The sequence below is a fragment of the Macaca thibetana genome, chromosome 2, assembly GCF_024542745.1.
Source record: "Macaca thibetana thibetana isolate TM-01 chromosome 2, ASM2454274v1, whole genome shotgun sequence".
Taxonomy (NCBI): domain Eukaryota; kingdom Metazoa; phylum Chordata; class Mammalia; order Primates; family Cercopithecidae; genus Macaca; species Macaca thibetana.
Window position 1 is genome coordinate 149,456,975 of NC_065579.1, and position 21,631 is coordinate 149,478,605.

General features: G+C 40.4%; 1 protein-coding gene across 1 annotated transcript in view; it reads left to right on the forward strand.

The window, feature by feature from the left end:
* The window catches only part of SLC12A8 (solute carrier family 12 member 8), a 130,914-nt gene extending 109,568 nt beyond the window's left edge, over nucleotides 1–21,346 (forward strand). Inside the window, 4 exon segments of the mRNA XM_050781415.1 lie at nucleotides 9,082–9,179; nucleotides 9,716–9,833; nucleotides 15,887–15,947; nucleotides 20,426–21,346. Coding sequence (XP_050637372.1) covers nucleotides 9,082–9,179; nucleotides 9,716–9,833; nucleotides 15,887–15,947; nucleotides 20,426–20,588 — 440 coding nt within the window. The 3' untranslated portion in view covers nucleotides 20,589–21,346.
* Nucleotides 21,347–21,631: the final 285 nt, after the last annotated feature.

The following is a 21,631-nucleotide window of genomic DNA, read 5'->3' on the forward strand; positions in this document are numbered from 1 at the left end:
TTAAGCTATAAAAAATAAAATAGCAGATTTGTGATAATTAGGTGTATGTACACATTTCTAGAGGCAACATCAATTGATTCATTCCTTTCCTATTGATTAAAGTTTTTCATCAAATTTGGGAAGTTTTTGGCTAATATTTCTCAAATATTTTTTCTGGCCTTTCTTTTTCTCCTGTCCCTGTGAGACTCCCATTACATATTTGTTGATACACTTGACATTATCCCATTAGGCCTCTGAGACTCTCTTTCTTTTGCTTCCACCTTTCCTTCTCTGTTCTTCACTTTGGATTATTTTTGTCTTCAAGTTCACTGATTCTTTCCTCTGTCATCTCAAGTCTTCTGTTGATGCCATCTAGTACATTTTTCATTTCTGTTAGTGTATTTTTTAACTGTAGAGTTTTCATTTGGTTATTTTTTATCGTTTATATTTCTCTCTCTCTCTCTATCTCTCTCTCTCTCTCTCTGTCTTTTTTTTGGATGGAGTTTTGCTCTTATTGCCCAGGCTGGAGTGCAATGGTATAATCTTGGCTCACTGTAACCTCCACCTCCTGGGTTCAGGTGATTCTCCTGCCTCAGCCTCCTGAGTAGCTGGGATTACAGATGCCTATCACCATGCTCAGCTAATTTTTATTTTTAGTAGAGATGGGGTTTCACCATGTTGGCCAGGCTGGTCTCAAACTCTGACCTCAGGGGATCTGCATGCCTCAGCCTCCCAAAGTGCTGGGATTACAGGCGTGAGCCACTGTACCTGGCCTGTAGTTTATATTTCTCTATTGGTATTCTTTATTTTTAAAGTCATTGTCATCCTAATTTTTTCTCACTTACATTATATTTTTCTTTAATTCTTTAAACATATTTTAACAGCTGTTTTGAAGTTTGAAGTCTTTGTCTGCTAAATACAATATGTGAACCTACTCAGTTTCTTTTACTTATGTTTTCCTTTCCTGAGCATGGATCACAGTTTTCTGGGACTTTTGCATGTCCTATAATTTTTGGTTGAAAACTAGACAATTTAAATAATGTATCTTTATTCTGATATATATTTTTGAGTTTTTCGTTTTTTGTTTATTTTAGTAAATTGCCTGGATTTAAACGGTGGCATCTGCCTCCCCTGTGGTGTGTGGCTGCTGATATCGTTAGTCTGCTTTTTATTCTTATTTTTATTTGTTTAGCCTGGTTTGCTAGGAGGTTGCCCCCTTTGTCTGCATAGCCCTTAAGGCTCTGCTCTCTGCCAGTGGATCTGTGTGTCACTTGGGAAGCAGTCAAAGTTGGATCCAATTAGTTCCCCAGTCTCCTCTGGGTTTTATGTTTTGCCAGGTTCTTTCAGGCCTCCCCAGGCATGGGCATAGTTTTCTAGTCATCCAGGGAAATGTGGGGAGGTTATCTAGTCTTTCTATGGTGCTCTCATTTCCAGGATCTCCCCCATTAGATTTCTGCTAGTCTTCTGCTCACCCTAGCTGGGTCTGCACTTTCAGGCTAGCAAGGATTTTCCCCATTCATTTTTCTACTGTGCTCATCATATTTAGCATATAGAGCCACAGCCTTTTGCCCTGGCTTCAAATCAAGTTTGCCCCGTTGACAGCAAACTGCTGGTTTCTGACCAGCTCCATGCTGAATGGAAGCAGCTTAGGCAAGAAGGCCACAGGCTTTCATATTTCTTACCCTCAGCTTTAGACATTTTTGAAAAATAAATACTTCTCAATTTGTTTTCTTCATCTGGTAAATTTCTGGAGCTCTGAAGTAACTGTTTTGGACTATTTTGTCTAGTATAATCTTTTGTGTGTATGTGTGTGGAGAAGATTCACTGACCTCTTCATACTGCCATGGCTAGAAGTCCCTCTGGTTCATTCTTTGTGGAGAATGATCTTTCAAGATGTAACAAGAAACACAAAACTGTTTAATTGCCCTGATTTAGTAAGTCTATTTGAGGGAAACGTTTGTCAAGGAAACAACCCCAAATCAGCCAAACAACAAACCAAAAAATATGTACAAGATTGTCATAGCTGCATTGTTTGTGCTAATGACAAATTAGAAATAACCTAAATGCTCAGCATTAAGTGGTTAAGCAAATTATAACATCAACAAGATGAAATACCACAGGGATTTTAAACATGATTCTGTGTGTACTATGGCAATATACATTATCAGTTTATACATGCTAATTAGAACTACGTGTTTATTTATTCTGATAAAGATATGAAGTGAATTTTCACAGAGGGTTTAATGTTTAAGTACTTTCTATAAAATTACTTAAATTTATTATTTAAAAATTAACATAATTGGGGTTTCCCCCTTTATGCTTAAAGTGTTTATATCTGCTGTGAATATAGAACTTATACATATCACTAGATTTTAAAAGTCAATTTAATATTTGCATTATATTTGTTATGTTTGACATTTTTAACATGCAGGATGCATGCTTGTTTATGAGTAGAGGCTTGATATAACTTCCTAGTATTTCTAGCATGAGAAGTTGTCCCCTGCCCCCTTGACAAGCTTGTACAACTTGCTTTCTCTAGCAAAATTTGAGATGAGAAAAAAAATTCCTTTAGTCACTTTGGAAGAGTTTTGAAACCCTAGCTATTCAGAATTATGAATAATTGTCTATTTTATAGTACCTATTCAAAGAGTCATTGGGCATCTTCGCATAAATTCTCCCTTACATTGCTGATATATAAAACACCATTGTGGCTGCCTAGAGGACAAACCTTTCCTACTACTTCTGCCCAAGTTCCTCAGAACACACACACACGCACACAAAATTCCCTTTAGGTTCAGTAAAATTGAGGTTGTATAAGATCAAGTGTTGTAAAAGGGTGAGCTTAATAAGTGACAGATATCAGAGAAAGGCAAAAATGTAAGTTCTTAACCAATAGTGAATAGTGTTTTTTCTTCTTCTCCTTCTCCTTCTCCTCCTCCTTCTTCTCTTCCTCCTTCTCCTTCTTCTTCTTCTCCTTCTTCTCCTTCTCCTTCTTCTCCTTCTCCTTCTCCTTCTTCTTTCTTTTTTTTTTTTTTTTTTGAGACAGAGTCTTGCTCTGTCACCCGGGCTGGAGTGCAGTGGCCGGATCTCAGCTCACTGCAAGCTCCGCCTCCCAGGTTTACACCATTCTCCTGCCTCAGCCTCCCGAGTAGCTGGGACTACAGGCGCCTGCCACCTCGCCCGGTTGGTTTTTTGTATTTTTTAGTAGAGACGGGTTTCACGGTGTTAGCCAGGATGGTCTCGATCTCCTGACCTCACGATCTGCCCGTCTCGGCCTCCCAAAGTGCTGGGATTACAGGCTTGAGCCACCGCGCCCAGCCCTTCTCCTTCTTCTTCTTCTCCTTCTCCTCCTTCTCCTTATTTTTCTTCCTCCCCCTCCTCCTCCTCCTCCTCCTTCTTCTCCTTCTCCTTCTTCTTCTTCTCCTTCTCCTTCTTCTTCCTCCTCCTCCTCCTCCTCCCCCTCCCCCTCTCTCCTCCTCCTCCTCCTCCTCCTCCTCCTCCTCCTTCTTCTCCTTCTCCTTCTTCTTCTTCTCCTTCTCCTCCTTCTCCTTCTTCTTCCTCCTCCTCCTCCTCCTCCTCCCCCTCCCCCTCTTCCTCCTCCTCCTCCTCCTCCTCCTCCTCCTCCTCCGTTGCCCAGGCTGGGGTGCAGTGGCGTAATCTTGGCTCACTGCAACCTCAGCCTCCTGGGTTGAAGCAATTCTACTGCCTCAGCCTCCCAAGTAGTGGGGATTATAGGCACGTGCCACCATGCCCAGCTAATTTTTTATATTTTTTGTTTAGTAGAAACAGGGTTTCACCATGTTGGCCAGGATGGTCTCAATCTCCTGACCTTGTGATGTGCCAGCCTTGTCCTCCCAAAGTGCTGGGATTATGGGTGTGAGCCACTGTGCCCAGTCTAGTGTTCCTTCTTAATAACCAAGGGGGCAACTGTATTTTACTAAGCCTATGTTTGCCATTAATTAAATTGTTAAAATTAAACAATTTAAAAAATAATTCTGTTATGATTGCCATTAATTAAATTGTTAAAACTTCACAATTTAACATGCTGAATAGACATAGAAGGTTTTTGCTGTTATAGAGCTTACATTCTGGTAGGGGAAGACATATGATAAATAAGCAAATACACACTGTGATGTCAATAAGTGATAAGTACAATAACAACCAATTTAATTAAATTGTTAAAACTATATGATTTAATTAATGGCAATCATAACAGAATTTATTTTTTGAAAAGTACTAGAGCCATCCATTCAGATCAATCTTGCAGACTTTATTTTAATCCGTAATTATTAAGGAGACTTTTACCGAGCGCTTCCTATATACAAACTTCTAAATGCCTAGAGTTGGCATTTAGAATATAAAAGAGGGTCCTTGTCCCTGAAGGTGTAGATGTATAAAAAGATAAGCATAATACTTGGAGGCACATGATGAATGCAAATAGATGTTGAGAGGATGAAGTCTTCTCAAGGTATAGAATGATTTATTCATTTACCCACATTTATGGAACACCTTGTACATTCCAGACACTGTCCTAAGTGCTGGGGAAACATGCTGAATAGACATAGAAGGTTTTTGCTATTGTAGAGCTTACATTCTAGTAGGGGAAGACATCTGATAAACAAGCAAATACACACTGTGATGTCAATAAGTGATAAGTATAATGAAGAACAATAAAGTGGAGTAATGGGATAAAGAGAGACCAGGGTGGGGAGGAAGATGCACTGTTTCAGATAGATTTATTAGAAAAGATCTCACTGGGAAGATGATATTTTAATGGGGAACTGAATTGCATGAAGCAGTGAGCCATGCAGAGAGGTAGAAGAAGAGTTCCAGGTAGAGGAACTGGCATGTAAAAAGGTCCAGGTGGTAATTAGACCGGCAACTCATCAAGAATGGCAGAGGCCCAGTAGTGACTGGAGAGCGGTGAGCCAGGGAAGAGAGGTGAGAAGAGTCCAGTGAGGAAAGTGGGGGACAGTGCTGTATAGGGCCATGTGGGCCATTGTGAGTGTGATGGAAGGCTCGGAAAGTTCTAGCTACAGCTACAATGTGACCAGAGTCAGGCTTTAAGAAGATCAGTGACTTTTAGAGGTAAGAGAGAGAGCCAAGGCCAATTTGGAGGTATATTAATTAGGGTAGGCTAAACAAATAACAAAAAAATGTTATTTACTTGCATTACAGTGCAAGAAGGGTGTTCCAACTCCGTGGGAGGCTCTCTTCCATGCATCCACTCAGGGATCCAGGCTCCTGCCATTTGTACGACTTCACTCTGCCTTCGAACCTAGTCATGTGCACAGTCAAGACTGAGTTACCACATTCAGATTTAAGGCAGAGGAAGGGGAAAGTGCACAGAGAAGAGGCACACGTTCTCTTAAAGACCTTGGGCCAGAAGTGGCACTTACTGCTTCTGTTCACATTCTGTTGCTGAGAACTTAGTCACATGGTTACACCTAACAGTGAGAAATCCTGGGGACTGTACTCTCTAGCTGTGGTCTGTACCACAGGAGCCCACTACAGTAAATGGATGAAAGATGAAAGTGGGTTGTATTAGGACGGGAGCAATGGAGGCAGTGAGGAGTGATTGTATTCAGCATATATTTTGATAGTAGAATCAACAAGGTTTATGGACGGAATAAGTATAACTGTGAGAGAAAGAAGGGAGTCAGGATGAATCTTACATGTTTGTGTAAATGGTGGTGTTATTTATTCAAATGAAGATTTGAGGTGATGAAACCCCATCTCTACTAAAAAATACAAAAAACTAGCCGGGCGTGGTGGCGGGCGCCTGTAGTCCCAGCTACTTGGGAGGCTGAGGCAGGAGAATGGCGTCAACCCGGGAGGCGGAGCTTGCAGTGAGCTGAGATCCGGCCACTGCACTCCAGCCTGAACGGCAGAGCGAGACTCCGTCTCTCAAAAAAAAAAAAAAAAAAAAAAAAAAAAAAAAAAAAAAAAAAAAATTTGAGGTGAATAGATTTCTGTGTTAGTCATGTTAAGTTTAAGGTGCTTATTAGGCAACTAATGTGTGATATTGAGAAGACAATGAACTATTCAAAACTTAAGTTCAAGGGAGAGGTCAAGGATGATATAAACTTGGAGTCATCAATATATCAGTAGCATTTAAAGCCATGGGACTAGAAGAAATCTCTTAGGAGTGGGTATACATGGTAAAAAGGAGTGCTGAAGACAGAATGTTGGAATAGTCCAATATTTTCAGGCTGGAAGGAGGAGGCGAGTCAGCAAAGAAGACTGAGAGAGTGCGCAGTGACATAGAAAAATCAAGAGAGTGAGGCATCTTAGAGGCAAAAGTGTTTCAATAGGGAGAAAGTGATCACCTGTATCAGATGCTGCTTGAAAGATCAAACGGAATGAGGACTAGGAGTTGACCACAGATTTTGAAAAGATTCAAATCATTGGCAACTTTGGTAAGAGTAGTTTTAGTGGAAAAGTGGATACAATCTTAAGAGTGGGTTGGGGAAATAATGGGATATAGAGACTGCATAGGCAATTCTTTTGAGGAGGTTTGCTATAAGGGAGACACAGAAATAGGGCAATAACTAGGGGTGACCTGTAGACGTTTGTTTAGGTGGGAGAGATGACAGTGTATTTGTATTTGATGGGAATGATTCAGTAGGGGATAGAAAAATTGATGATGCGAAAACAAAGTCCTTGAACAAGCCAAAAGGGATGGGATCACGGCACAAGTGGAGGGATGGGTCTTAGGATCAGAGGCTGTTCATCCACTGTGAAAGAAAGGAAGGCAGAATAGAGAGTATAGATGCAAGTGAATTGGCTGATTTGGTGATGAGAGAACATGAAAAGTTCTCTTTGGAGAAGAGAGCTTGTAAATTTGTTCCACCAGAGAGTAGGAGAATGAGTTGCCTAGGTATGAGGCTGCTGAGTAATGCTGAAGCATGGGAGCAGATGTGTATGTAAGGGAATGCTGATAGTTTTAGATGGTGGAACCCAAGCTAGGTAAGAAGGTAGGGAAAGTGGGAGGTAGGTGATGGAAATAAAAAACATACTAAGGCAAATCATCTAAAGGTCCCTCTGTAGACTATGAATGGTTGGAATGAGGAACAGCAGAGCAAATGAGCTTAATATTGTTTTTAAAGGAGGTTATGGGCTGAGAGTAGATTGCTTAAAGTCATGATTTAGGAAGTGTAAGGTTACTGGTAATGGCACAGCGCAAGTGCAGCTAAGGGAGTCGATGGTTGGGATGAGTGAAAGAAAATGTTATTAGCATGAGGATTTCAAGGAATCGAGAAAGCAGGGCCTTGGATGAGTTGTTTTTATAGAAGTCACCAAGGATGACAATGGATGCTGATAGAGAAAAAGATGGTGAGCCAGGGGCTGAAATATTTAACAAGCAAGAGAAGAATGACAAGTTGGTAAAAGACTGTAATGATAAAGGGTAGGGTGTGAAATAGTCTGATGGCATGTGCTTCAAAGGGGCTAGGTCATAAAACCACAGTGACCAGAGAGGATGGGAGACTTGGTCTAGGAATACTTAGTGAGTTCTGCTGCATGCCAAGCCCTAGGCTCAAGATGGATGTGGACCCTGCCCCCATGAAGCATATAATCCAGTGGGCATGGAAACATGTAAATACGTATACAACTACAAATGATGGTAAGTGCTGTGAAGGAAATGGGTCATAAGAAAATATTAATGGTATGAGGGACTATATTTAGATTTTCCTGTGGGGGCTGATTTCCCCGAGGAAGTGATAACTGAGCTGAGACCTGAGGGATGCATAAGAGTTAGATAAGCAGAGGGGTAGGGGATTCATGAGTTGTGGATCCCAGAGAGATTCCAGGAACCAACACATCAGGGGTGGTTGAGGTGGGGAAAACTCTGGTATATGAGACAGGTTCTGGACTGTAGTGAAGAAGGAAGGACCGGGCAGAGGAGATGGCACAGTCAAGACAGTTTGGCTGAAGCAGGAATTTGATACTGGAGAACAGAGAAGGGCTATGTAGGGAGCTTTCTACTGTATTTCCTGAGCAACAAACTATGAAGTTGAGAACACCTGAAGTTTTAGTGTTGAAATGAAGTATAAACATACCGTGAAGTTAATCCAACATATCATTTGTTTGAAATATTATTGTGTGTTCATGGTGATTAGACCATATTGTTAAACAATCTAGATGCATTTTCATAGTTAAATTGAGCACTTCTGCAGAAATAGAAAGTCAACTGCCTCATGTTTTCACTTATAAGTGGGAGCTAAATAATGTGTACACATTGACACAGATTGTGAAGTAATAGACACTGGAGACTTGGAAAGGTAGGAGGGTGGGATGGTGAGATGGGAATTGAGAGATGAGAAATTGCCTAATAGGTACAGTGTACACTATTTGGGTGAGGCTTACACTAAAAGCCCAAACTTCATAACTCTGACATTAAAAAAAATTATTATTTTTTAAATTGAGTGCTTTTGGAACCAGCTGTAAACTGAGAATGCAGAGCCAAATAGAACATGGCATAGCTCTGAGAAGCCCGCTGTGCCTGAAAGGATGAGGCAGGACTATGCATTTGCTTATTGCTGGGCCCCTTTCCCCTCAGGCATTTCAATTGCCAGAGGAAGGAATCAGAGGAGCAATTCTCCCTCCATCTCTCTGCTTCATCACTTTCTGGTCGATACCTGAGACCAGTCTAACATGAGCTAACCTTCAGAGTCAGAAGGTAGCAAAGACCATCTCTCATTAGACAAAAGCCAACCTGCCCTAGCAGTCCCAGTGGTCACACCTGGGAGCCAAGAATACCAGATGTCTAGTTCTCCCACTCTAACCCCTTACATCCGAAAAAGAGGGGAGAGCTGAGTTTCCAATTCCCTCCCCCCAGATGACATATCTGGACAGATGTGCCTTGGGCATCAGAGGACCTTCCTCTCCACTCTGTCTCTCGCTTTCCTTTCTTTCTCAGATCATTGGCTGGTGGGAGGAGGCCATAAACACTTCTTTCTTCCTCCTCCAAGAGCAAGCCCTGGGAGTTGTCTTTCAGGCTAAGTTACAAAACTGGGGAAGACGAGCTCATAGGTATTTTCTCCTAAAAAATAGTAGAGGGTTGATAGCAATTTGGCAGCCAAATCTTTGGCTATTTTTTAGATTTCTTCTTGAAGTCCAGGCTCCAAGAACAAGATATCTTGAGAAGATCAACTTCTTTCTATACCCACATGTGCAACCCCTGGGTCTCCCTGTTGGGGGTGAGTAACTTCATCTCGATCTCAATTGTTCTTGGGACAGAGTTCAGGTGGACACATATGTGATCTTGGGCTGAGGGGGAGGAAAGATGGAGGGCCTAATTAGAAGCAATGTGATTTAATTGCCTGTTGTATTAGAATTTAGATGAGACTACATATGGCAAGATTACATTCAATGAACTGCTTATTTTAATCAATAATTTCCTTTTTAAATAATTGTCTATGATAACTTCTGGGTTACTAAATTTTAAGGTACACTAAGTTATACTTTCATCCTAATTTGTAGGGAAGAATGGGATAAGGAGGTAAGATAAAATATCTAATTGATAGTTTTAATTAAAGAGTTATTTTCAGAGGGTATCTGCCCAAATATCTGCTTAAATGAGGTTTTTTGAATTATTCATAAACTTCAGTTATTCAGACTTTTACAGTGATCAGAAGTTGATGAGAGGGAATGTTGCTGAAGACATTAGCCTTGTGGCTTGCTTACCATGTAGAAAGCCATTAGGTGATTTGCTCTTCCTATTCTGTTTTCACAGGCTGTCGGGTCCCTTCTCATCATGTTTGTGATACAGTGGGTGTATACCCTGGTTAACATGGGTGTTGCTGCCATCGTGTATTTCTACATTGGCCGGGCTAGTCCAGGGCTTCACCTTGGTAAGCAGCAGAGCCATTTTGCCACTGGTTCCCTCATTCTCTTTACCATTCATGGGAAACAACAAAAAAAGTTTTGAATGTCAATTGAATGCCAACACTGATTCATATGTGAATCCCGTTTTCAAATAGTTTATAGTCTAGGAGGAGAACTGTGACAAGCATATGAATGATTACAAATAAAAATAATAACTTAGTATGAGGTTTATAAGATATGTAGAAGTAAAATGGATAACAACAGTACCAGAGCCAGGAGTGAAATGAAAGTATACTGTTGTAAGTTTCTTATACTTTGTTAAATACTATAACATCACTTGATGATAGATTGTGGTAAATTTAAAATGTATACTATAAACCCTAAAGCAACCTAAGATAACACAACAGTTATAGTTCAGCCAATAAAGGAGATAAAAAGTAATCAAAATAAGGCAGAAAAAAAAGAAAAAGATGATAAAGGACAAATGAGACAAACAAAAAACAAATGACAAGATGGTTTATGTATATGTAATCCCAACCATATCAAGAATCACACTAGATATGGGTGGTCTAAACACCCTAATTGAATGCCAGAGATTGTCAGATTGAATGAAAAAGCATGACCCAACTATATGCTGCCTATAAGAATCCTCATTTAAATATAAAGACACAAACATATTACAAGTAAAAGGATGGAAAAAGATATATCAGGCTAACACTAATGAAAAACAAAGCCAGGGTAGCTATATTAACATTAGGCAAAGTAGAGTTTGGAGAAAGGGATATTACAGGGATAAAGAGGGTCATTTCATAAAGCTGAAGGGAAAAACACATCAGGAAGACATAACAAACCTTAACATTTATGCACTTAAAAACATAGCTTTGAAATACGCAAACCAAAACCAGATAGAATCACAAGAATAAATAGATAAGTTCACAATCGTAGTCAGAGATTTCAATACCTCTTTCCTAATAATTGATAAAACCAGTAAGTATACAATCAGTAAGTCTATAGAAGGCTTGAATAACACTATCAACAAACCTGGCTTAATTGACAGTTAGAGAACATTCTACCCCCAAACAGCAGAATATACGTTCTTTTCAATTATACATGAAACATTTACCAGGGGAGACTATATGCTAGTACATAAAAAACATTTCAATAAATTTAAAAGTATTCAAGTCCATTCAAAAACAGAGTATGCTCTCTGACCAAAGGGGGGAGTAATTAGAAATAAATAACAGAAAGATATCAGAAAATCCTTCAATAAGCCGGCACAGTTGGCACACACCAGCTATTTGGGAGGCTAAGGCAGGAGAATTACTTGAGGCCAGGAGTTTGAGGCTAGCCTGGGCAAAATAAGAAGACTCTGTCTCCTAAATAAAAAATTTAAAAAAAGAAAAGAAAATCCCCAAATATTTAGAAACTAAAGAATATTACATAACCCTAATTAAAATACAGAAAATAAATAATCCATGATTCAAAGAAGAAAGCAGAGTGAAATTACAAAGTATCTTGAACTGAATAAAAGTGAAAATGGAACAGCAAAATTGTGGGATGTAGCTAAGGGAAATTTATAGCATCAAATGCTTACATTAGAAAAGAAGAGCATTTGCAAATCAATGATCCTAACATCCAACTTAAGAACTAGAAAAAGAAGAGCAAATTAAACCTGAAGTAAGAAGAGAAAGGAAATAATAAATCAGAATAGATCAGAGTAGAAATTAATAAAATGTAAAACAGAAAAAAATAGAGAAGGCAAATAAAGCAAAAACCTGATTATATTAGAAGATCAGTAAAATTGATAAACCTCTAGCCAGACTGATCAGAATAAAAGAAGAAGCACAAATTACCAATACCAGGAATGAGTGAGATGATATCATTAGAAATCCTATAGATATTAAAAGTGAAATAAACGAATAATATAAACAGCTTTCTCTTGATAAATTGACAACTTAGATGGATTGGACAAATTCCTTGAAACATACAAACTATCAAAGCTCACTCAAGAAGAAATAGATATGGGGCTATTCAGGTCATCTCTTAAAGAAATTAAACTGGTCATTAAAAACCTTACCAGAGAGAAAAGCCTATGCCCAGATGGCTTTACTAATAAATTCAACCAAACCTTTAAGGAAGAAAAAATACTAATTCTATAAAAACTCTTTGGAAAACTATAGACTGACATATCTCATGAATATAGATGCAAAAATTCTTAACAAAATTTTAACAAATTGAATGCAATAATATGTAAAAAGAATAATGCAATATGATCAAGTGGGTTTATTCCAGGAATGCAAGGTTCATTTAGCATTTGAATTTAATCAATGTAATTCACCATATTTACAGAGGAGAAAAGGAAAACTACAAAGTGTTTCTGAAAAAAAAACTAAAGAGTAAATTAAAGAAATAAATGAAGAGATATACTATGTTCATGAATTGGAAGACTTAATATTCTTAAAATTTCAAGTATCTCCAAATTTTTATATAGATTTAACATAATCCCAGTCGAAATCTCAGCTGCCTTTTTATAGAAATTGTCAATCAGATTCTAGAATATTTATATGGAAATGCAAAGGACCTGATAGCCCAACCAATTTTGTAAAAGAAGAATAAGGTTGTAAGCCTTGCACTTTCTGATTTCAAGACTGATTTTAAAAGCTAAAGTCATCAAGACAGTATGGTGTGGAAAAGCTAGACATGTGAATCAATGGACAGGGTAGAGGATTCGGAAACTGACCCACACATATATGGTCAACTGATTTTTGAAAAAGATTCAAAGTTAATTCAGTGGGAGGAAAGAATAGTCTTGCAACAAATGGCACTGAAACAACTGGAAAGCCATATGCAGAAAGTAGGCTTCCACCCATATATCATACCATAAAAAAATATAACTCAAAATAGATATTAGAACTAAATGTGAAACCTAAGCCTATAAAATTTCTAGAGGGAAATGTAAGAGAAAAACCTTTGCTACTGTTAGTTAGCAAAGATTTCTTAAATACAACAAAAGCATAAAAACATTTATAAATTGGACTTTATCAAAATTAAGGACTTGGCCGGGCGCGGTGGCTCAAGCCTGTAATCCCAGCACTTTGGGAGGCCGAGGCGGGCGGATCACAAGGTCAGGAGATCGAGACCACAGTGAAACCCCGTCTCTACTAAAAATACAAAAAATTAGCCGGGCGCGGTGGCGGGCGCCTGTAGTCCTAGCTACTCAGGAGGCTGAGGCAGGAGAATGGTGTGAACCCAGGAGGCGGAGCTTGCAGTGAGCCGAGATTGCGCCACTGCACTCCAGCCTGGGCAACAGCGTGAGACTCCGTCTCAAAAAAAAAAAAAAAAAAAAAAAAAAAATTAAGGACTTCTGAGCTTCAAAAAACACTTGTGAGACTGGGTTTAATTTATAGTGACAGCAGATCAGTGGATACTTTTGAATGGGAGTGGAGTAAGGATATATGGGAGAGAGATCTTATGAAGTAGCTTGAGGAAACTTTTGGAGGTGCTAGACATGTTCATTATCTTGCTTATATGATGGTTTCACAGTGTATATATGGTTAGATGTATGTATGTGTATATACACATGTAGACAAACTATCTAGACAAACACATGTGTATATACACATACACACATATACACACACAGACCAAATTGTATACTTTAAATATACTCCTTGACTTAATGATGGGATTATGTCCTGATAAACCAATCATAAAGAATAATTGCAAGTCATGGACTGTCTTTACATGCAGTTTGTTCTGCAGATGTACCTAGGATTTGTTTTAATCAGATGTGGTAAAACACACAGACCTGGAAATGACTGTCATGAAGGAGGAAGATCATTAGAAACAGGAGGTTTGGCATGACATGCAAGGCCAGGTGGGGATGGACCAGGGTCAGTCATGGGGCAGAAGAGGAAGAGGGGAGATCATGGCCTAGAGCCTTTTCTGGGTTTTTGTGAAAAGGAATGAGCAAGGCAGGGTAAGTACACTGTGTAAGGTTAGGATTGAATAATTTGAGTAATAGTAGCAGACTCTGGGCTATAGGGATGAACTATAGTTGTCTCGTCCTGGTGTGATTTAGGGCAGGGGTAATGTTGGCTTGGTGTGGGAGAGTTTGATAAAGAACCACATTAAGGAGAGGGTCCTGGATTGGTTGGTTTGTATATCAAAAGCCCACCCACTGGAGAATTGTTTGCTATTCAGTATCTGGGAATTAGCTAGACCCTCCAGGATCAAGATCCAAAATGCCCGAGCATCCAGAATATAGAAAACAAGAAAATATAGTCAATACACAGTTTATTGCATATCAATTATTCCTTAATAATAAAGCTCTTTAAAAATACATTAGAGAACCCTTTTCAGCAAAATTCTACGACGCCCCAATTTAAAATAAAGCAACTTGTTACAACTACTAACTAAATCAAATGGCCCATAACTATCTAGACAAACTTAAAAAAAAAAAAAAAAAAAAAAGGGTCATGGTAGCTCATGCCTGTAATCCCAGCACTTTGGGAGGCCGAGGTGGGCAGATCATGAGGTCAGGAGTTCAAGACCAGCCTGATCAATACGGTGAAACCCCATCTCCACTAAAAATACAAAAATTAGCCAGGCATGGTGGCAGGCGCCTGTAATCCCAGCTACTCAGGAGGCTGAGGCAGGAGAATGGCGTGAACACGGTAGCTGGAGGTTGCAGTGAGCGGAGATCAAGCCAGTGCACTACAGAGTAAGACTCCGACTCAAAAAAAAAAAAAAAGGTTCTTTAGAATTAGAATAATTAGAATAGTCTGATGCACTTCAAACACTTTGAAAGAAATGCACTTCAAACATTTTAAGTCGTGTGTATTAAAAATACTGATTTAGAAAAACAGTAATGTTAAGAAGAGGTCCTTATGTTAGCTGACTTCATGGATAGAATGTATTTTAATTAACAGTGATTACTTCAGTGATTGCTTCTGTATTTCTTAAAAAGTAGTTTAATCTTAAGAAATTTCAATATTTCCTAGAAATCTATTCATAGGAAAACATGAAATCAAATTTCAGGCCAATGTCCATGTAAAATTCAAATAATTTAGAATCTAAATTATCACACTTAAGTAGGGTGAGTTAATAAAATGTTTATGTTTATTTTCTTCCTTCTGACTATCTCAAAATATATTAGAAATCTTCTTTTTGCAATTGCAAATGCAGATCTAAAATTTATCATCCCTTTAGCCATAAGGGCCTAAATTATATTGAGGAAACATGTTATCAGCTGCATACTGTTGATATTTGTGGAGATTCTAACATAAGCCTCTTAAAATAATGCGATTTTCCTGATCGTATATTGAACATTATCTAATCAATCAATTTGCAATCATATGTATGTATAATTTAGAAAAGCATTTTCTAAAATCACATTTGATTTGTTTCTCTAAAGTTATATATAATTTATTATGTGAATTTTTTTAAACCTACACCAAAGGAGGGATGGATTTTTATCAATTGATGAACCCTATTCTAATCAGTGTGTTTGATGTCAGGATTATTTGGCTAGAATCAATAACAGTGTCACTTCAAACTTCAGCTCTAACGTTTCTACATGTGGAACTATTTGATTCACTTAACACCTGTTAAAAAATTCTTACGTTCCACATCCCATGAGGTACTGTGATGATTGTAAGGATGAAAAAGACATGTTCCCTATTCTCAATGACTGTATGGTCTAGTAGAAAATTTCATAGCGTGTATTCAACACTTGTCAGTATGAGTCTTAAAAAATTATCAAAGTTTTTTAATTGCTAGAACTAAAGTTAGCAAGTCTTCTGCATTTTTCCTTATAGCACTTTATCCAGTTTTTTGGGAGTGATTTTGGAGTTTAGAAATAAATTTTTGAAAGATTCACATGAGTAAAAGTCCTTAGTAGGCTGCTGTCATTGGAGGATTACAATGAATATTGTTTGGTTAGACTGAAAAAGGAAAACATTTGTGTTAATTCTGTGCGTGTGTGTGTACTGGGGTGTGCATTCACCCTATTAAAACTGAGCTTCTAGATGCGTATGTAGAACCTTCAAAAATGGTTATGTGTATGTCTTCCCTGCAGGATCAGCCTCCAACTTCAGCTTTTTCCGGTGGATGAGGTCTCTCTTGCTCCCCTCCTGCAGGTCTGTGCCAGTGTGGAGCCAGTACCAGAATGGATGAGTGTCCAGAGTCCTGGGAGGTGCCAAGGGTGTTCCATTCGTGGCTGGGCTTGGGCCTAGATTGTGGCATGGGAACCTAACAACTGGGCACCTCAGGGAGACCAGATATTGCTCTCGTCTGCACTCCACCACCCGGCCCCCAGATTCGGCTCATCAGAAGCTTCCTCTAGGCTCATGTCCTCTTCCCTTCTTGTCCTCAGTCATCAAGAACAGAGGCTTTATTTAGAATCTGGTTGCTGGGGTGATAAGTCATTACTCTCAGTGAGTTTATAGTCTAAGACACATTAGCATCAATGCATAATCACACACAAGATTAAAGCCCAAGGGAAATGTAATGCTAGGACGCACATTCTTCCATCTGAGTCAGAGGTAGTTGACATGATGGGGTTGGGGACAGTGCAGAGGCCAAGTATAGAAATAAAGTGGAGATCCTGGAGGATTTCTGTGGGACCTCCATGGTCAGATACACAGGAAAGGGGGAAAAAACTTTTCCTAAGAAATAGAAGCCTCCTAGAGAAGGTATATTTCACATGTGCCCTAATCTCACTCCTTCTCCTCCACTCTTGCAGTACCACTGCTTCTTACCTTTTAAGGCCCTGGGATTCTGGGGAATGACACCCTTCCGTCCCCTTTCAATATCAGTGAGGAGCTAGAGCTGCAGGCTAGGAAAATCCAGGCAAAACCCAACCCAGTGTTCATTTGGTTGCATTTTGTTGGTTTTCGAGACTCTAGATGTCCGAGTTGTACTTGCTAGTATTTCCACCCTCCATGTCCAGACATTGCTAGTGGATCATGGGATCCTTTGCCGTTGATCCCAGATGTAACTTCATAGCCCTATGAAGTTGGGTGCTGTGGCTCATGCCTGTAATCTCAGCACTTTGGGAGGCCGAGGCAGGCAGATCACCTGATGTCAGGAGTTCAAGACTAGCCTGGCCAATATGGTGAAACCCCATCTCCACTAAAAATACAAAACTTAGCTGGGCGTGGTGGTGTGCCTGGAATGCCAACTTCTAGGGAGGCTGAGGCAGGAGAATCGCTTGAACCCGGGAGGCAGAGGTTGCAGTGAGCTGAGATCACACCACTGAACTCCAGCCTAGTTGACAAAGTGAGACGCCATCTCAAAAAAAAAAAAAAAAAAAGGCCAAGTGCAGTGACTTACACCTGTAATCCCAGCACTTTGGGAGGCTGAGACGGGTGGGTCACCAGGTCAGGAGATCAAGACCATCCTGGCTAACACGGTGAAACCCCATCTCTACTAAAAATAGAAAAACTTAGCCAGGCGTGGTGGCGGGCACCTGTAGTCCCAGCTGCTCGGGAGGCTGAGGCAGGAGAATGGCGTGAACCCAGGAGGCAGAGCTTCCAGTGAGCTGAGATCGCGCCACTGCATTCCAGCCTGGGTGACAGAGCGAGACTCTATCTCAAAAAAAAAAAAAAAAAAAAAAAAAGTGAAATACATGTAACATGAGATGTACCATCCTAGCCATGTTTATGTGCAGTGTGCAGTTCAGTGGCATTAAGGACATTCACGTTGCTGTGCTATCATCACCACACCCATTAAACACTCTCCATTCCCAAGAATCCTTTTGAAGACAACTCTTCACGAACATTGCCATCTATTCAAGATGGCACAAGAGATAAAGCCTTCCTGCTGGAGCTTGGGATGACAAGAAGGGCTATAGAAACCAACAGGGAGAGGGCCCAGGGATGGAGGCTGGGGTGCATGGGGAGCATGCTGTCATCTGCTTACTTGGGCCATCTGGGCTCAATGTCCCTTGTGGAGCTGTAGGGAGGGTGAGTGATCTCTCTGCCTCTTGTCCTGTCTGATGCACAAGGTTGGGTGAGCCAGGTCACAACACATCTTCACTGATCTCTTCTCCCCTACAACCCAGTCCTGAGAAAGAGTAGAGTTTAAATGGAAATAGATTTTGTGTAAAAGCTGCCTACAGATTCTGGAGCTGCAAGTGGTGTGTGGGTGAGACTATTTTGCCTTGCCTGATTTACAGGAATATTTTTAGTCATTTCTGGTTTTAAAGCCTAAAAATGCCATGGAAGGTCACCGTTCCTTATGTTGTACTCCGAATTCCTAGGATTTCACCTTGGAGGCCACAGCAGTGCTATGTAGAAAGAAGAATGTACTAGGGGGAGATTATTCTTAGAAAAGGACAGTACTTTGGTTGGAGTAGAATCAGTCCACACCATTCATAACACAAAACCAGGCTCTGTAGGCTGTGAGGTGGGCGGCAGAGGCCTCAGCTAAATCAACATCAAACTTATTGGCCTCACCATGGCTGCTGGGTGATATTTTGGGATGGTTATTCAGGAGGGTGAAAGGACCAACAAAGGCTGGGTGCAGTGGCTCACACATGTAACCCCAGGACTTTGAGAGGCTGAGGCGGATAGATCACCTGAGGTCAGGAGTTCAAGACCAGCCTGGCCAACATGGCGTGACAGGTGCCTATAGTCCCAGGTACTGGGGAGGCTGAGGCAGGAGAATCGCTTGAACCCGGGAGGCAGACGGTGCAGTAAGCTGAGATCACAACATTGCACTTCAGTCTGAGCAATAGAGTGAGACCCTGTCTCCAAAAAAAAAAACAAGAACAAAAAAATCCAAAAATGCTGATTTATTTTAAAATAGAGATTGGCCAGATGCACTGGCTCATACCTGTAATCCCAGCACTTTGGCAGGCTGAGGCAGGTGGATCACTTAGGCCAGGAGATTGAGACCAGCCTCAGCAACATGGCAAAACACCATCTCTACTAAAACTGCAAAAGTTAGCTGGGCATGGTGGTGCACACCTGTTCAAGCATGAGAATTGCTTGAACCTGGGAGGCAGAGGTTGCAGTAAGTTGAGATCAACCACTGCACTCCAGCCTGGGCAATAGAATGAGACTGTCTCAAATAATCAAAATAAGACAAAATAAAAAAAAAATAGAGATTGGTAGCTGTGTTTCTGCTTTGTAGTTTTAAGTTCCCCTCCCAATCCCCAACTATAACCCCCAAAATGCTCTTCAAAACCAAAGAAGAAGAAGAAGAATGTAGAGTGTGTTTTGGCAGAAGAATTTGGCTAGGTTACTTCCTCCATTATGCCTACAATTCCTGTGAACTCTGTGAAGTTGAGCCTGTCGTTGAGAGGGCTTTCTTTCTTGAAGCACTAGCAACTGTCCAAATGAGGATTTGACAGTCATTCTAGACTAGAGAGTGAAGTATTTTATTTCTCCAGACTCAGAAGAATGTAATGGTTTCACCTAAAAATCAAAACAAAAGCATTAGCAAAAACACTTACATGTTGACTGGTATGACATTTTTGTCACCTCCTAACCTTTTTGGAGATTCAGACTTTATAGAAGTTAATTCAGTTCTCAAGAACCCTCAGAGACCTATGTAATTTATATATGTTCTGAACAACTGGCTGTAATGTAGTCATGTAATCTGAACTTCTATAGCAAGACCTTTGGCCACAATCCATTGAAACTTTCTGTTTAAGTTCCACAGATCTATAACATTAGATTTCTACCTTTTCGCAACTCTCAAATATATTCCATATTCAAACAATTAAAGCTTACTATTCATGAAGTAGATGATTCTTTTAGAGTAAAAATTTTAAGAGGAAATCCATGTCTAAGTTATGACTTAAGGACCTAACACAGACTATAGGAACTGGAAGAGACCCCGGAAGATGAGAAAATAGAGACACGAGGAGGTAAAGAGGCTTCCGGAGGCCACCTAGCTGATTAGGGACAGAGCTGTGACTGGGTCTGCCTTCTGTAGCAGCTGCCCGGACAGCCAAGCTGAGCTTTCCTCACTCCTTTCTTCCTCTTAGCACTTTCCCTATGCATCCCTAACATTTTTCTTTCCCAGTTTACCCCAACCAAAACTATATGCAGAGACTCCAGTGACAATGGGATCCACATGGGACTTGTTCTTCACTTTAGGCCACCTTGGTGTCAAAAGTCTTTGCAGTCGCTCTTAGCTGCTTGCTGTGTGAGCCTTAGCTCTTGAAATCATTCCTTATTCAACTTTATTTTCAATACATCTACGAGAAGTTTTCTCTTTCCACTCTTGTCAATGTTCCAGCCTCTCCATTCCATTATTTTTGACAAAAAAAAGCAAAGAAAAGCTACAGAGCCCCAGCATGATACCATTTGGAAGGCAAAACCTCTCTTTGTCAGTTATTTCCTATCAGGTAGGTACAGCTTTATACTTTCTACTTAGGGAGGGTAAATATCACACACTCTCTCTCTCTCTTTATTTTATTTGATACTTTGTATTTCTCGTGCTTTGAGTTCATATATTCTTGTACATATACCTTTTAACAGTTATGTTTTAAACATTTAAATGTATGTGTGTTTACAGATAATTTCTCTATGCCCAGTAGACTCACCTCTACTGTTCAGTCTCTGTTCTGTCCTCCTCACCATCCTCTGTGTCTCTCTCACTGCAGGAGCTTGCGGTCCCCTCAGGAGCAGATCATCTTGGCGCCATCCCTGGCTAAGGTTGACATGGAGATGACTCAGCTCACCCAGGAGAACGCAGACTTTGCCACTCGGGATCGCTACCACCACTCCTCCCTCATGAGCCGGGAGCAGCTGATGCCTCCCTACTAGATGCAGCGCTGGGACCTTCCTCTTTCGGAGCGGTCCCACGCACAGTGGACCCAAGCCCGGAACCTTCGTGGGGCTGCTTCTCCTCCCTGAGAAACTCAAGGCCCATCCTTCCACTGTCACTTTGGACAATGGAAATCTACATTTTCTTTCTTTTTTTTTGGAGACAGAGTCTTGCCCTGTCACCCAGGCTGGAGTCCAGTGGCACAATCTTGGCTCACTGCAACCTCCGCCTCCCGGGTTCAAGAGATTCTCCTGCCTCAGCCTCCTGAGTAGCTGGGATTACAGGCATGCACCACCACACCCAGCTATTTTTTGTATTTTTAGTAGAAGCAGGGTTTCACCATGTTGGCCAGGCTGGTGTTGAACTCCTGACCTCGTGATCCACCCACCTCAGCCTCCCAAAGTGCTGGGATTACAGGCGTGAGCCACCACACCTGGCCAGAGGTCTACGTTTTCTTAGAACATGTGGAAGAAGGAGAAAGAAAGACAAAAAAGGAAATCTGCATTCTGAGGACCACATCTCACCCAGGGTGACATCAGGAATGGTGCTAGCCTCTGCAACCTAAGACCCAGTCTGAAAAGCTCTACACAGCCACTAAAACTAGCAGAGGACACCAAAACTCCCAGGTGTGGAGAACTAGAACTGACCCACAACCAGGTTGCCTGTGCAGAGGGCCACAATAAATGTATGTTTTATATTTTATTGTATTATTTATTTTTTGAATAAATAATACACTCACATGGTTCCAAACCCAAAAGTTATAATTATGTATAGAGTGAAAAGTCTCCCTCCAATCCTTGTTCTCCACCTGCTCAGTTCCTGTCTACCCTGGCCTAGAGGTAACCACTGTTCTCATCCATACATCCAGCATTTCTTTAAGGACACACAAGCAAAAATAGGAATGTAGGGTCTCACATTTTCTCTTTATACACAAAAGTTAGCATGTCATACACGTGTTCTGCACCTTTCTTCCCTTAACAATCTATCTTGGAGACATTTCATATCAATTCATATGCCATTTCTTCATTTTTTTTTCATTGTA